This window comes from Mycosarcoma maydis, chromosome 1 (assembly GCF_000328475.2).
Source record: "Mycosarcoma maydis chromosome 1, whole genome shotgun sequence".
Taxonomy (NCBI): Eukaryota; Fungi; Basidiomycota; class Ustilaginomycetes; order Ustilaginales; genus Mycosarcoma; species Mycosarcoma maydis.
The window spans coordinates 319,103-331,557 of record NC_026478.1 but is presented as its reverse complement, the minus strand read 5'-3'; the positions used below and the strand labels follow the sequence as shown (position 1 = coordinate 331,557).

The window sequence follows — 12,455 nt, the reverse complement described above, 5'->3', positions numbered from 1 at the left end:
GATGATCATAGTCGGAACCTTTGGGCTTGTCAAGTTGTGACTCGGCCAATGGAACATGACTCAGTTCGAAAACAAAAGTCCAGAAAGCTCCGGGCAAGGGGTTGTATCTCCACAGCGCAGCGGCTGCGTCAATCTAACCAGACGAAGTCGGGGCTTACTTCTCTGGGACATAGTGGCAGGGCGTCTGTATTTGCGCTCAGCAGCACTTTATCGGCTTAGCGCGCAAAAACTGGCTGCTGATCCAAGACAGTCAGGATCGGCTCTGCCTACATTGTCCACGGTGACGAACAATCTGTGTTCAAGAGCGTTGTGAAATGGGCGGCTGAAGAAGGAGAATCGGGATCTGAATTACGGTGGTCAAATGCAGGATGTGTCGCGTAGCGTGAGACCATATGTCTCTGACATGCTTTCAAGCCAAGCCCGTGAAGTACAATCGGCGGCAGTTTCAGTGTCGGCGCGAAGTGGAATGAGCTCCTGACCTCCTCTCCATAATCGTATACGTACAAGCGACTCCTCTCCACAGACCGTGACCAAATCAGGATAGCGATGTTGTTCGAAAGCGAGCGTAGAGAAGAAAGTGAACCAGCCGGCGAATGGGGTCGATCAAGAGCGGAACACACATTACGCTATGCGAGGAATCACCAGGCACGAATGCGACTAACTGATTCAAGATTGTTGGAAAGGGAGGCTGCATGCATGGCAATGCTTGATTGATTGTGTGCGTACTAGGACACAAGGTAGGCGGCTGAATTTAGCGCCTGGGGCAAGCAACCTTGATCACATCAGCCGCCGCCGACAAGCAATCCACACACCTTGGAAGCAGCAAAGGCTTGTGAAGGCCGTGAGCCGCTTCCAGGCGGCGATGAGGTGTGGACGTCTGAAACAAGAGTCTGGACCAGGAAAGTGGCTTTCCAGCATTCACTTATACGCACAAAGGCCGGCGTTTGAGCCCGAGCTTGATTGTGCTTGCTAGGGGCGCCACCGTTTTTGGTAAATATCCGGATGGTTGGCAGATTTCGCAGAGAACTTATAAACTTACATATGTGTTTGCTTGGTGAATCTTGTTTGCCCGGCTTGACAAGCAAATAAAGGAATAAAATGGAATTCCTGGCAATCGTTAGATAATGAGGTCTCGCCCTATTCGCCAGACGTTCTCTCCTCGCGGAGTGCTGCTACCTGCATAAATTTGGTTGAGATATAACTTATAGAGACGGAAAAATTGAAAGCAACCAAACGTAACGTAACTCACGACTGTTGTTTTCTGAATCCGGACGGGGATTTATCGACGTACGTTCGTTCCAAGCGGGACAGCACAAATACCGTCCTGTTTTGCGGAGTGTCAAAGCCAAAATGCTAAGCGTCCCAGTCGAGGCTCCACGCACCATGCTACTCGCTTACTGTTCCCCCTCGTGATGCCAAAGTCCACATGTCTATCAGTATCTCGCTTATTTTCCACCATGCGTCCAATATCTGAACTTTGCAAGAGCATAGGCAGCTACGGCGCGGTAACCAACTAGGCCCACTGTCCCTGCCACAAGTGGCTGCTCGTGCCTGGCAAGGCCCCTTTACATGAGCTGATTGAGCGACCTTCTACGCTTCCGGTCAGTCACACATAGCATCTGGCCTACTTCATTTCGGCTTGATTGGTTCGAAGTGCGCTTGTTCGTTCGCCTTACCCGCTGATCACCTGATCGATGGCCCAAACCCAGCCAAAGAAGAAGTTCACTCATTCACGTATCAATATTAGGCTTAACATCACTGCTTACAAGCCGTGAACGTTCATGATTGGAGAACCCGACCTGCGAAGCGATGCTCGCTGTACAAGTTCGATGACGATCTTGTATCTCCCCAGACTTACTGGCTCACGATTTGAGTCTGGTGTAAAAGCCGGTGTGTTGACAACGCCCGAACCGTATCGATGGGTGTTGTCGTCGAGGTAAACGTGGCCAACCTCAGTCAGACAAGATGCTCAGAGGTTTTCTCGCACTCTTTCTCAAATATCAAGAGTAAATTCACGATTCTTGCTTCAAAATAGTTATTCGTGTTTACTTGCTTCCACATCGCTCGCGTAACACCAAGATGCAGCTCAGCATACGCGAATCTCCAATCTCGTGCCTGACTTTCCTTCGATGATCGACGCGTTATGCACTCGACGACTGTATGGACTCAGATCGCAAATGATGCATCCTCAGCATTAGCAATGTGTCAGAAGGTTATCAATCCTCATGGTCTCGGCGTGCGTCTTTGAATGACCCACCCAGAGTCTGTTCGAGACGCTGTATCTGGGCGACACCGCCATTCCGATTATTTAGAACCAAGGTCAGCTCCGAAAGCCCCAGCCTTGCCGAGGTAAGACCTGATCTTTGCGTGCTTTGTGGGGCTTACAGCAAAGAACAATCGTGAATGATATGCTGTGCAGAGTCCGACGCACATATATATGTGTCAAATCTTGCAGCCCTTGCAGCCCACCTCAAGCCGACGCGTACAATTCAGCACAGCGACGGACCTGGAAAATCAAGACAAATTGTCAAACAGCGGGAAGAGGACTAGCGCGGCACAGGACCCTGAGGCTCATACTGCTCATACTCGTGATCTAACTATGAAGAACCGAAAATTACTTGTTGTACAGTCACGAGTGACACTCACGACTTCGAATTCTGTCGAAAAGTGGAGTCTAGTGTGGGAACCATGTCTCTGACAAGGTCGTTTCTCGCCCATGTCGCTTTGTTTGAAGAATTCATGCTTTGGTTGGAAAGCATGCTATGCTGCCAGTCCGACGGAAGCGCAGAGGGGAGGTGGGGGTCTCCTCAATTTGGATGATCTAATTGTGGTCCATCCGTTCGCATCGGGCGACCGCAGAAGAGGATCGTGATGTACTGCTACTATTTTTTCTGTGCGCCTGTCGACAGCTCAGCTATTGGTGTCGTACGCTCGTTTGGTAGCGTCGATCAACTCTAATCTGCAAGATCGGTCTTCCTCGCGGTCTTGTCGCCAAGATACGCTTTTCTACGTGCATTGATATCGTCAGTACCGTAAATCAGCAATCACGACTAGTGGAATGCGGTTGCAGATATCGTCATTCCAGGCTCGGAAAGGCCAAGCTTTCCGTATGCTGACAACTCGGTGATTACTTGGTGCGGCTGCAATTGCTCAGGTGCAAGAAACGTCTGAAAAGCCATTCCGATTCGAGATTTTGTGCACCCTGGTTTGAGTTTTGTTTGGTGACCTCTACTTGTTCTGATATTAGGTCGCTTTACATTGTTTCAACTCTAGACGGGGATATCCATATCGACTCTCATGCTGATATGTCCGCAATCACAACATGCGTCTCGTAGAAAGCGGTTGTTCAAGTATCGGGTGGAGACGGTCGAGCCGTTTGTCCTCCGTCTCTCAATATAAACTCGATGACGTCCAGCCAAGACTTCGGTGCTTCAGGCCGAGGTAGAAAGTAAGAACTAGGGAGCGGGAAACACGGTGGTCGAACCTCCCGTATGGCGATCGGCCGATCCATGATCTAGTTTACGAACTTGCGCTCAGTAAAGAGTCTCAAGTGGTGTCTAGCCGCTTCGCCTAGCAGGGTGGGGGTCAACACCAGTCTCGTACAGCCATTGAAGGATTAGGGCAACGACTTTTCACGGCACGAGTCAGGTGATCAGGTGAAAGTCCGACGGAATTGCAGAGAGCCGACAGCAGATGCTGGGCTTGCAAAGGCGCCGATTGACAACGCTGGCGGGTGATGATCACACCAAGAGATTTGGCGCCAAAAACGGGCAATATAGGTGAAATCGGGACATCACCGATCACCGATCACGAATTGTACGTTTGTCTTGGACCTGTGTAAGACCGAGGATTACTCATCCACGATAGTTTCCAGTCGAGTCACGAATCGTGAAACGTGAATCGTGAATACAATACGCGTCACACATAATCACGAAAAGTCATGCAGCACTTCGTCATGTCTGCTCAGTCACACACCGGCAGCTGCATTCTTTGCGCACTGTTCTAGCCTGACTCTCCATAGCCAACCTTCTTGAGCTCCTAAACAGTTTGCCATACAACCAGATCTGCGGAAACTTGAAGGTGAGTAGAGTAACATGGCGCCAGATGAACATAGCAAAGGGCGCGCTGAGCGCAGATAGATGAGTTCAAAACTGACCTCGCAGGGCACTTGTACGACGGCTATCTAGCCCGGAGATTCACAGTATAGCCGGTCTTAACTTAACCCAAAACGTTTGAATCAGGATTGCGTGGCAGCATGTCAGCTCGGGGTTTCAGCAGCTCTCGGTCTCTCGCACCTACCATCCTCCAGAGTACTCTCGCAGCTCGAGCTACAATCATCACAAGACCTTCGCGTGCCTTCGGCCACGCATCGATTGCTCCACGCTGCGGGCAACAGTTCAACTCATCTCGACCGAGCATCGTCGCTACTTGTCTCAAGACGGTTCAGTTTCGCACCATGTCGACCGAAATCCCATCTCAGATGAAAGCCATCTTGGTCAAGGATGGCAAAGGTCCATCCGACAACCTGTATCTCGGCGAAGCGCCCGTTCCCGAGCTCGGCGAGGACGAGGTATTGGTCAAGATCAAAGCATTCGGCCTTAACCGCATGGATATTATGCAACGTGAGGGAAACTATCCTTTGCCTCCGCATGCGCCGCAGATCATGGGCGTCGAGTTTTCTGGCCATATCGTAGCCACTAACAAGCCCAAGGAGATCCAATGGAAGGTCGGACAGGAAGTCTTCGGCCTTGCCGTTGGCGGCGCTTACGCCGAATACATTAAGGTTCCTTCGCGCATGATCTTGGAAAAGCCGGGCGAGCTCGACTGGGTGCAAGCAGCTGCGATCCCGGAAAACTACCTGACCGCTTTCCAAGCGCTGCGAACGATTGGAGGACTGCAACGGGGCGAGGATGTGTTGATACACGCCGGTGCTTCCGGTGTCGGTCTCGCTGCGATTCAGCTTGCACGTGCGTTTGGCGCCGGAAAGGTCTATATCACAGCTGGATCGGAAGACAAGATCAAGTTCTGTCAAGAGGTCGGCGCAGACAAGGGCTTCAACTACAAAGCAGTCGACTGGGCCGAAGAGCTGGCCAAACATACCGGCGCCAAAGGCCCAGCAGGCTCAGTCGATGTGATCGTCGACTTCATCGGCGCACCATACTTCAACGGAAACCTGCAGAGCCTGAAACGCGACGGTCGAATGATCCTACTTGCCTTCATGGGTGGTGCAAAGATCAAGGAGACTGTCCTTGCACAGATCCTATTTAAGCGTCTGCGAATCGAAGGATCTACGCTTCGTTCGCGCTCCGTCGAATACCAGAGCAACCTTGTGCAAGGCTTTGTCGAAGAAAAAGGCCTTGAACGTCTTATCTCTGGAGCATCCAAGGACGCCGATAGCAACGATGCAAGCCATAGGCTTGTGATCCACAAAGTGTACTCGTGGAAGGACATCAAAGAGGCTCACGATGAGATGGAGGCTAACAAAAACATTGGCAAAATTGTCATCACCATCGATGATGCCTGAAAGATCAATCCGAAAGTATGGTTCACTAGGCAGAAGGCTCCAAAATGCGCACATGCCTTGGCTACCAATGCATTATCGTTTATCTGAGTTAATGTCATGGTCATAACTATCGTACAAAAGAGATGTAGCGCTCGCGAATCTTGCGCGTTTGGTGAAGTCGTGAGTGTTGCTTCGGTGTCTACTGAGCGGGAATGACTTTCTCCAAAAAGGCAGCCAGGTCACGGATCTCTTCGGGGCACGCCGAGTGCGGCATGCGCGGATAAGTGTGGAATTCAACATCTTTGTCGTTCAGTGCCAATTCGTTTTTGAGGAAATCGACGGTTCGTTGACCATACTCGTACTTGACCACGGGATCTGCATCCCCATGAGCCTGAAACACCTTGAGCGTCTTGGATGTGGGAGTTCGCAGGGTGGCGATCTTGGCACGCAGGGGTAGCCACGTCGAGAGTGCGGCAACACCTGCCACCGGGGTGGGATTGGTGAGACCGGTGAGAAGCGAAATTGCGCCGCCTTGACTGAAGCCGCCTACCACAATACGTTCGCTGGGGATCTTGTGTCCATCTAGGTCCTTCGCAGTCCCGTCGTTCTCGGCCTTGATGAGCTTCTTGATTTCGTCGGTCGACTTGAGCAGGCCAGCTTCATCTTCGGCTCCCGACAGGTCGTCGAGGGCAAGGACTATGCGGGGTAGCAGATGAAATCGTGGAACGAGATGAGCGTCAGCTACTAATCATGTCAGGAAATCACTTCAGGGGGCGGGCAAGCTGCGCGTCTGAAGCGGACGCACAAGAATACGAAGACCTACTATCGAACCACGAAGGCATTGGCATGCCCATGTTGAGCGTCACTGGCTGGATGGGAGCATTCGGCAGAACGAAACGGACGTGCGACAGCGAAGGGCGCTGCGAGAGCATCTGTGCGACGTCAGACCAGCCGGCACTCGAGTCTCCAAGACCATGCAAGAAGAAGAGGGTCGCAGTGGGCTTGACGCCCGAGCGTGGGTTGATGACGAGTGTCTTGAGCACCGACATGTCGTCTGATTGAAGGCAAATTGCGACGAGATGAACAGCAAGGACAAGAATCGACACAACAGTGAAGTTAGAGACTAGAGAGCGGATCGTGAATGTAGCAGCGAACCAGCAGCCTGTAGAAAATTATTGCGGGCCGAAGTGGTGTAGCGTGAATGTCGAGAAGCAAGATACAATTTCAGCGCTGTACGCGAAATTTCAGTCAACCCCAGAAGCTTAAAATCTGAGGCCAAGTCGTGAGTCTGATGGGCGAAATTGTTCAAGGGCCTGTGCACGCGAAGCTCAATATCGGACCGGTTTCGCACTTGTTCTTCTCATTCGTGATTGTTGTTGTCGACACGCGTGGGCGTTGCCATCATCACCTCATTTGAACGATGGTAGCGAACTTCGGCCGTGTCCCACATGAAACAGGCTACTCGGTGGTACAAGGCAGTGGTTTGAGCTGCTGTGGGTTGACATTGTTGCGGATAGAGGCTCCTCTGCACATCTGATGAGAAGGGAAGGATGAGGTGATGACAGCCACCGCCACACCATCGATCCTATGACATATCCCCACTGATTTGACCTTGCCGTATCCGCTTTCGAGTGCTATAAGAAGGATTGCGATTCTCTCTTCGTCCTGCTTCCTTCCACCATCCATTTTACAGAAGAGGTCTGGATCCTCTTCCATTTTTTCCCCTCAACCAATCCTCTTTCAATCATATTCCCTCTTTTGCCTGACATCTGTTCAAGATGCTTTTCAGCAGCAAGCCCCTGACCTCAGCCCTGGTGGCTATAGTGACGCTCTCGATCGCCGTGTCTGCCTCGCTTGATTCTGTCGAGCAGCATCTTGCCTCCCGTGATGCTACCACCTTCCAATCAAGCAAGGAAGCTTCCGGCAAGCTTGCCACGCCCGTCGACCTGACCAAGACAAATGTCTCACCCCAAGCTGTCTTCCAGCTGACAGGTCAAGACCTTCACAGTGTCCTGCCTGACAGCGCCTTAGACGTGACTTCTTCTGAACAGTCGGCTGTAGCTGTTCCAGGCAAAGCTTCCCCTGCTGCGCTCGCAGCCGTTGCTAACGGCGATGATCCGGCCAACAGAGGCCACTGCTCTCTCGGCCAAGAGACCATCAACATCAAGCGTATCCGTTACACCATGAGAATGCAAGTTGACAGTGACGAGAGCGGTGTAGTGGAGGGCGCTGGGGCCGATTCGCTGCATGGAGTGGTTGTCAAGGCTACTTCGGGTCTTTACTCGACTCCGAACCCTGACAAGGGGTCATGTGCGAAGACACTGGCCCGACACGGTGAAAACTGTGCCAATAGGCCGTACATTGTGCCGCAGTCGATGGTTCCCTCGACTGCTCCTGGTACTGATTCGGGTGCCGATGCTGGTACAGGAAAGGCGAAGCCTGACTCGAAGGAGCCAGCATATCACGCTGGACCTTACATCACGAAGCGGTCATCGCCTGATGTTCAGCCGCTTGGTGACTGGAAGAAAGCTGACAGAGCTGCCGACCTTGTCTTTAAACGAGGCGAAACTGATGCCACCGCTGCTGCCCCCAGATACCGTACCGACCTCATGTCGTCAGGTGCTCACACGACCATCAGCGGCCCTGGAGGCTCCATCTGCATCGACACGGTCAAGCGCGACAAGCAAGTCACCAAAGTGGTCCCCACTCGAGCCCACAAGACGGCTACTCGGGAACCGGGCGCTCCGCTCCACTTCGAGCTCGTCCGCAGTGACGACAAGGCCAACACGTGGAACCAGATCATCTACAACGCCAACGGTGAACCCATTGACATTACACATCTCTCCATCACCTCCAACATGTCATTTTGGCGTGCCGAGTACTACTGCGCCGACTGCAAGGAAGGCCACCGCAAGCACACGGTGGTGTACGAGGACGTCGAGATGGAAGTGGATGTGGAAGACGAGCATAAGATGCCGAAAGTGCAGTGCGATGGACAGGCTCAGTCGACCAACGTTCATAAGAGGGTTACCAGCAAGTACGCCCACAAGAACAGGTCGGGTGTCGAGTACAGCGGGGCTATCTTTTCCATTGATCGCGTTGGTTTGGGTGAGTTTGATGTCAAGGGCAAGGGTGATATTGCGATTCACAGCGAGGGTCATGTCCAGCCCATCTCGGGTAGCATCCCTGCCACCGGTCGAGCCAATGATCAGGAACAACCTCCTTCTGTAGAGGAGTCAAAGACGACAGAGACGCCTGAGAAGCCAGGGAGTGTCAACAAGCGCGAGGTTATCGTGGAACAGGACGGCCCAATCTTCTGATTGTCATGCGGACATACCTATCACATGTGATCCTACACCACTACGAGCTCTTTTCTATCTCGACTTTGTTCTCCTATCCTCTATGCCAAATTATGTTCTATGCCGCTTACAGATGGTGGAGGAGATCCCAGAAAATCTTGGTGTGCAAAAGATCGTCGTGTGCACCTCTCAGGCTCGTCAAGTCAGCATGCAGCTGAGAAGCGTTTCGAATCTTGACGTGGCCGTAGATGGAAGCGAGGCTCCTGTTCTCGCCATTGACCGAGGTGCTGCTTGCGAGGCCAGCTTCGGGGATTTCTACGATCGCATCGTTGTTTGCAGATAAAGCGGACAGCTTATGATCGAGGTGCAGGATCACATCGATACTCTGCTTAAAAGAGAGCAGCTCGTCGTCTCGCGAATGCCACACGTGTATATCTTTTCCTTGTAGCGCCAGTGGCCAGGTTTCACAAGAGACAATGTCGTAGTTGCTAGGCCCAGGCTGAGGCAGGAAAGCCTGTGCAACAAATCCTTCATAGGGCGGATACTCTTTGAGCAGATCAGAAATGGAGAAGATGCCATCCTGCAAAACAGATAATTGAGTGACAAAGGCATTAGCGATGCATTTAGCCCATGTACAAGTTCGAGCAGCCGGTACTTACCACCAACACACAGGTCTTGATGCACTCTCTCGCACCACTATCCAGAACAGGCATAGGTTTCGGATGCTGCATATCGCCCTGTTTGGGCTGACCGTCGATGAGGGCCGCCAATGCGAGCCAAGCTCCTACCGAGTGTCCAACCACCACCCAGCCCTTGTGCGGTACGGCTTGATGTCTATACAAGAAGCTCATTGCTGCATTGACGTCGTGAGCATGCACAGGATGGACGTTTTTTGGCAAGCCAGTCGCTTCGTCCGCAACAGAGAGTCTGTAGTCGATCACTGCAACAGCCTTGCCCCGGGAACAGAGGTACTGGGCAAGGTCGACGTGATCTTTCCGTGATCCAGTTCTCCAAGCTCCTCCATGGATGAAGATAGTTAGGCCCGTTGCTGGAGAAGTGGGCAGGTAGAGGTCAAGTTGCTGCTCGGGATCTGCGCTGCCCGAGACGTAGGTTAGTGTCTGAGGCGCGATTGATGAAGTTGACATATCGTCCTAATTTCTGTTCGGGATGGGCTAGAATCAGTGAAGGGTAATGATGGCGAATGTAAGTAAAAGTGAAAAGCGCAAAGTGGTGTCAAGGGTCCTTCCAAACTCAATCGAGTGAATATGCTCGGCTATTCACGCCTATCCGAGCATCTATCTCACGTTGACCGTCTCGTTGAAATCCAAAGGAACGATTTTCGCCAGCTTGCATCAACACGAGTTCGGAAGGACAGATATCAACGACGAAAGCTGCTTGCCAAGAGGATAGACAAACGTGAAAAGGTGCAACAAGGAAGATTGTAAAACTGATGACTAGCGGTACAGAGCAGATTTGAAAGCTAAGACTCCTTGGATGAAACCCTGTTCGAATTCCCAAATGAATCTGCTACCCTGGCCTTTAGACTGCGAGTATGCTGCTGTCCTCGCCTTCTGCCACTGACCAAAGAAGCCAATCTCATTGGACTCGTCCTCTTTTAAGAATTCGAGCGAGTCGGACCAGGCGAGATTGAAGCCCTCGGCGAAACGCCAATGCTCGTATGGCCCGCCGCCCTGTTGATCCCAGTAAGCTGTGTGGCTGTTGAGCGCATTTTCCTGAGCGCCTTGTCGCGCACCTTCGAGCTCGTGTATGGATCTGCGCTGTCCACGGTGAGGATCGAGATGTTGTGGCAGGACGCCTTGCTCCACAGCCGAGTAAAAGCCCCAGCCCGAATCGGACGGGCCCTCCTTCTTGAGGGTCCAGAAAAAGTAGCCGGCGCAAAACTTGTCATAGCTCTTCCACTGGTTGAAGGCGTACTCTGCCTTGGCGCTCGGCTTCTGCTGATGCAGCGAAGAAGGGTTGAGCGCAGCACTCCATTCGCCGATAATGAGTGAGCCGCCGCAACGATGCGACATGTGTTGCAGCCATCTCGCTGTCTCACCACAGCCATCTGTGTTGGTAGGCTTGGGCGAAGTTCCCGGGTGAAGCTTTCGAGCATGGTCTTCACAGCGAATCTTGTGGTCCTGGGGAGTAAAGCAGCGATAGAGATGATAGTCAACTACGAGAGGGTTGTTGCTGGCGGCACGTTGGCCGACGTAGCCGGTGTAGTGGTTGGTATCCCAGGCATCTCCGAGATAGAGAGGAAGGGAGGCAGCTTGGGGCGAGACGGAGCGAATCTGAGCAATAGCTTCGTCATAGAATGATTGCAGGCGACCTGAGTTCTTGGGTTCGTTGAGAAGCTCTAGGCCAACGACATTGTCGAAACGAGAATAGTCGGCTGCCATAGCTTTGAGAATGTCGATGGTCTTGTGCTGATCCCTGCTCGAATTCCAAAGTGCTGCTTTTCCATGACTGACGCCACAGTGACCATCCGCGCCCTGCCCACCGGGAGCTCCATGAAGGTCGATAAGCACACCGACGTTTCGGCTAGCTGCGGACTCTATGGCACGCTGAATTCGAGCGTGAGCTCCTTGGTAGATCTGTGCATACTTTTCGTAGTCGGTGTCCTTGAGCAAGGCCCTTGCCTGTTCGTTGGGGTGACCGGCGAGGAAATGGAAGTAGCCGACAGGAATTCGAACAGTATTGATGCCGTGATCGGTCATCCACTGTAGATCACCGTCGTTGATAAAGTTGTCCCAGTGGTTCTCGAGCATGGACTTTGCCTCATCGGGGTCCATACCTGCAACGACATCGAGCTCACTTCCCTTGGGCTCTTTGGCCTTTTGAAAGAGCGAAGGGGTCAGCCAGCCCTCGAGAGAGAACCAGGAGCCAAGATTGACGCCGCGCTGCTTGCGATAAAGGTAGATGTCACGGCGAGCGGGTGGTGCCTCGATCGAAGTAGGTGGTGGTACCTGCGAGTTAATGGGCTGAGCGCCGCCACCAGCGCCTTGGTCGAATTTGTCCTGCACCTTTGCAAGGAATTTCTTCATGCTGACTGAGAGAATTGGCTGCTGTTGAAACAATGAGGTGCATGGGTTGGTCAGGAAGCAAGAGATCGGCTGGACGCCGCTCTCCTCTACAACCATGCGCTGCCATCATGACGACGAGGACTTGAGATGTAAGCCTCCACATACTCAGTCCACGATTGCTGTATGGAGGCGCTGTTTCTGGCTTTTGAAAATCACGAATGACGCACAGACGTACTGGTAATTGCATGGACCCTGCAATCGGAAGAAATACGCGGTGAGGGGAGAGTACGTAACTGATCGGGCAATTACCCGAGCCGAGGTACAGCCCGATTCGATCTGGTTTGAAAGGGGTGATAAATCAAGGTTTGACTTCATACACCGACCCAACCATATGGAGGCTTATGCAGGAGTCAAGAATCAGAGGTACAGGTTGTAGATAGTGGGTCACGTGATGGGTCGAAGTGCTGTACGGTTCTGCATGGATTGGGCAAGGGGGTCCGAACGACGTCTCGGCCGGTTGGCCGTGTTGCCGGATGTTGATGTCTGGAATAAGGTGGACTGAGGTGTGGTAAAGGAGAGTGAAGGAGTGAGAAGGTTATGGACTGGGCGACAGTAGTGTACCATGTA

At 52.4% G+C, this 12,455-nt stretch overlaps 5 protein-coding genes across 5 annotated transcripts; 2 read left to right on the top strand and 3 right to left on the bottom strand.

Annotated features, from left to right (window-relative positions):
* Positions 1-4,255: 4,255 nt before the first annotated feature.
* UMAG_00131 (uncharacterized protein) lies at positions 4,256-5,524 on the top strand (the record flags this gene model as incomplete). Its single annotated transcript, XM_011387785.1, has 1 exon — positions 4,256-5,524. The coding sequence occupies one exon, from the start codon at positions 4,256-4,258 to the stop codon at positions 5,522-5,524; it is 1,269 nt and encodes a 422-aa protein (XP_011386087.1).
* A 178-nt stretch (positions 5,525-5,702) lies between these two features.
* Positions 5,703-6,552, bottom strand: UMAG_00130 (palmitoyl-(protein) hydrolase; the record flags this gene model as incomplete). The annotated part of the gene is made up of 2 exons (XM_011387784.1): positions 5,703-6,199; positions 6,327-6,552. 2 exons carry the CDS (start codon positions 6,550-6,552, stop codon positions 5,703-5,705), a joined length of 723 nt encoding a protein of 240 aa, XP_011386086.1.
* A 729-nt stretch (positions 6,553-7,281) lies between these two features.
* UMAG_10030 (uncharacterized protein) lies at positions 7,282-8,823 on the top strand (the record flags this gene model as incomplete). Its single annotated transcript, XM_011388317.1, has 1 exon — positions 7,282-8,823. One exon carries the CDS (start codon positions 7,282-7,284, stop codon positions 8,821-8,823), a length of 1,542 nt encoding a protein of 513 aa, XP_011386619.1.
* Positions 8,824-8,929: 106 nt separating this feature from the next.
* Positions 8,930-9,947, bottom strand: UMAG_12082 (uncharacterized protein; the record flags this gene model as incomplete). Its single annotated transcript, XM_011388524.1, has 2 exons — positions 8,930-9,382; positions 9,462-9,947. 2 exons carry the CDS (start codon positions 9,945-9,947, stop codon positions 8,930-8,932), a joined length of 939 nt encoding a protein of 312 aa, XP_011386826.1.
* A 309-nt stretch (positions 9,948-10,256) lies between these two features.
* Positions 10,257-11,849, bottom strand: UMAG_10029 (uncharacterized protein; the record flags this gene model as incomplete). The annotated part of the gene is made up of 1 exon (XM_011388316.1): positions 10,257-11,849. One exon carries the CDS (start codon positions 11,847-11,849, stop codon positions 10,257-10,259), a length of 1,593 nt encoding a protein of 530 aa, XP_011386618.1.
* Positions 11,850-12,455: the final 606 nt, after the last annotated feature.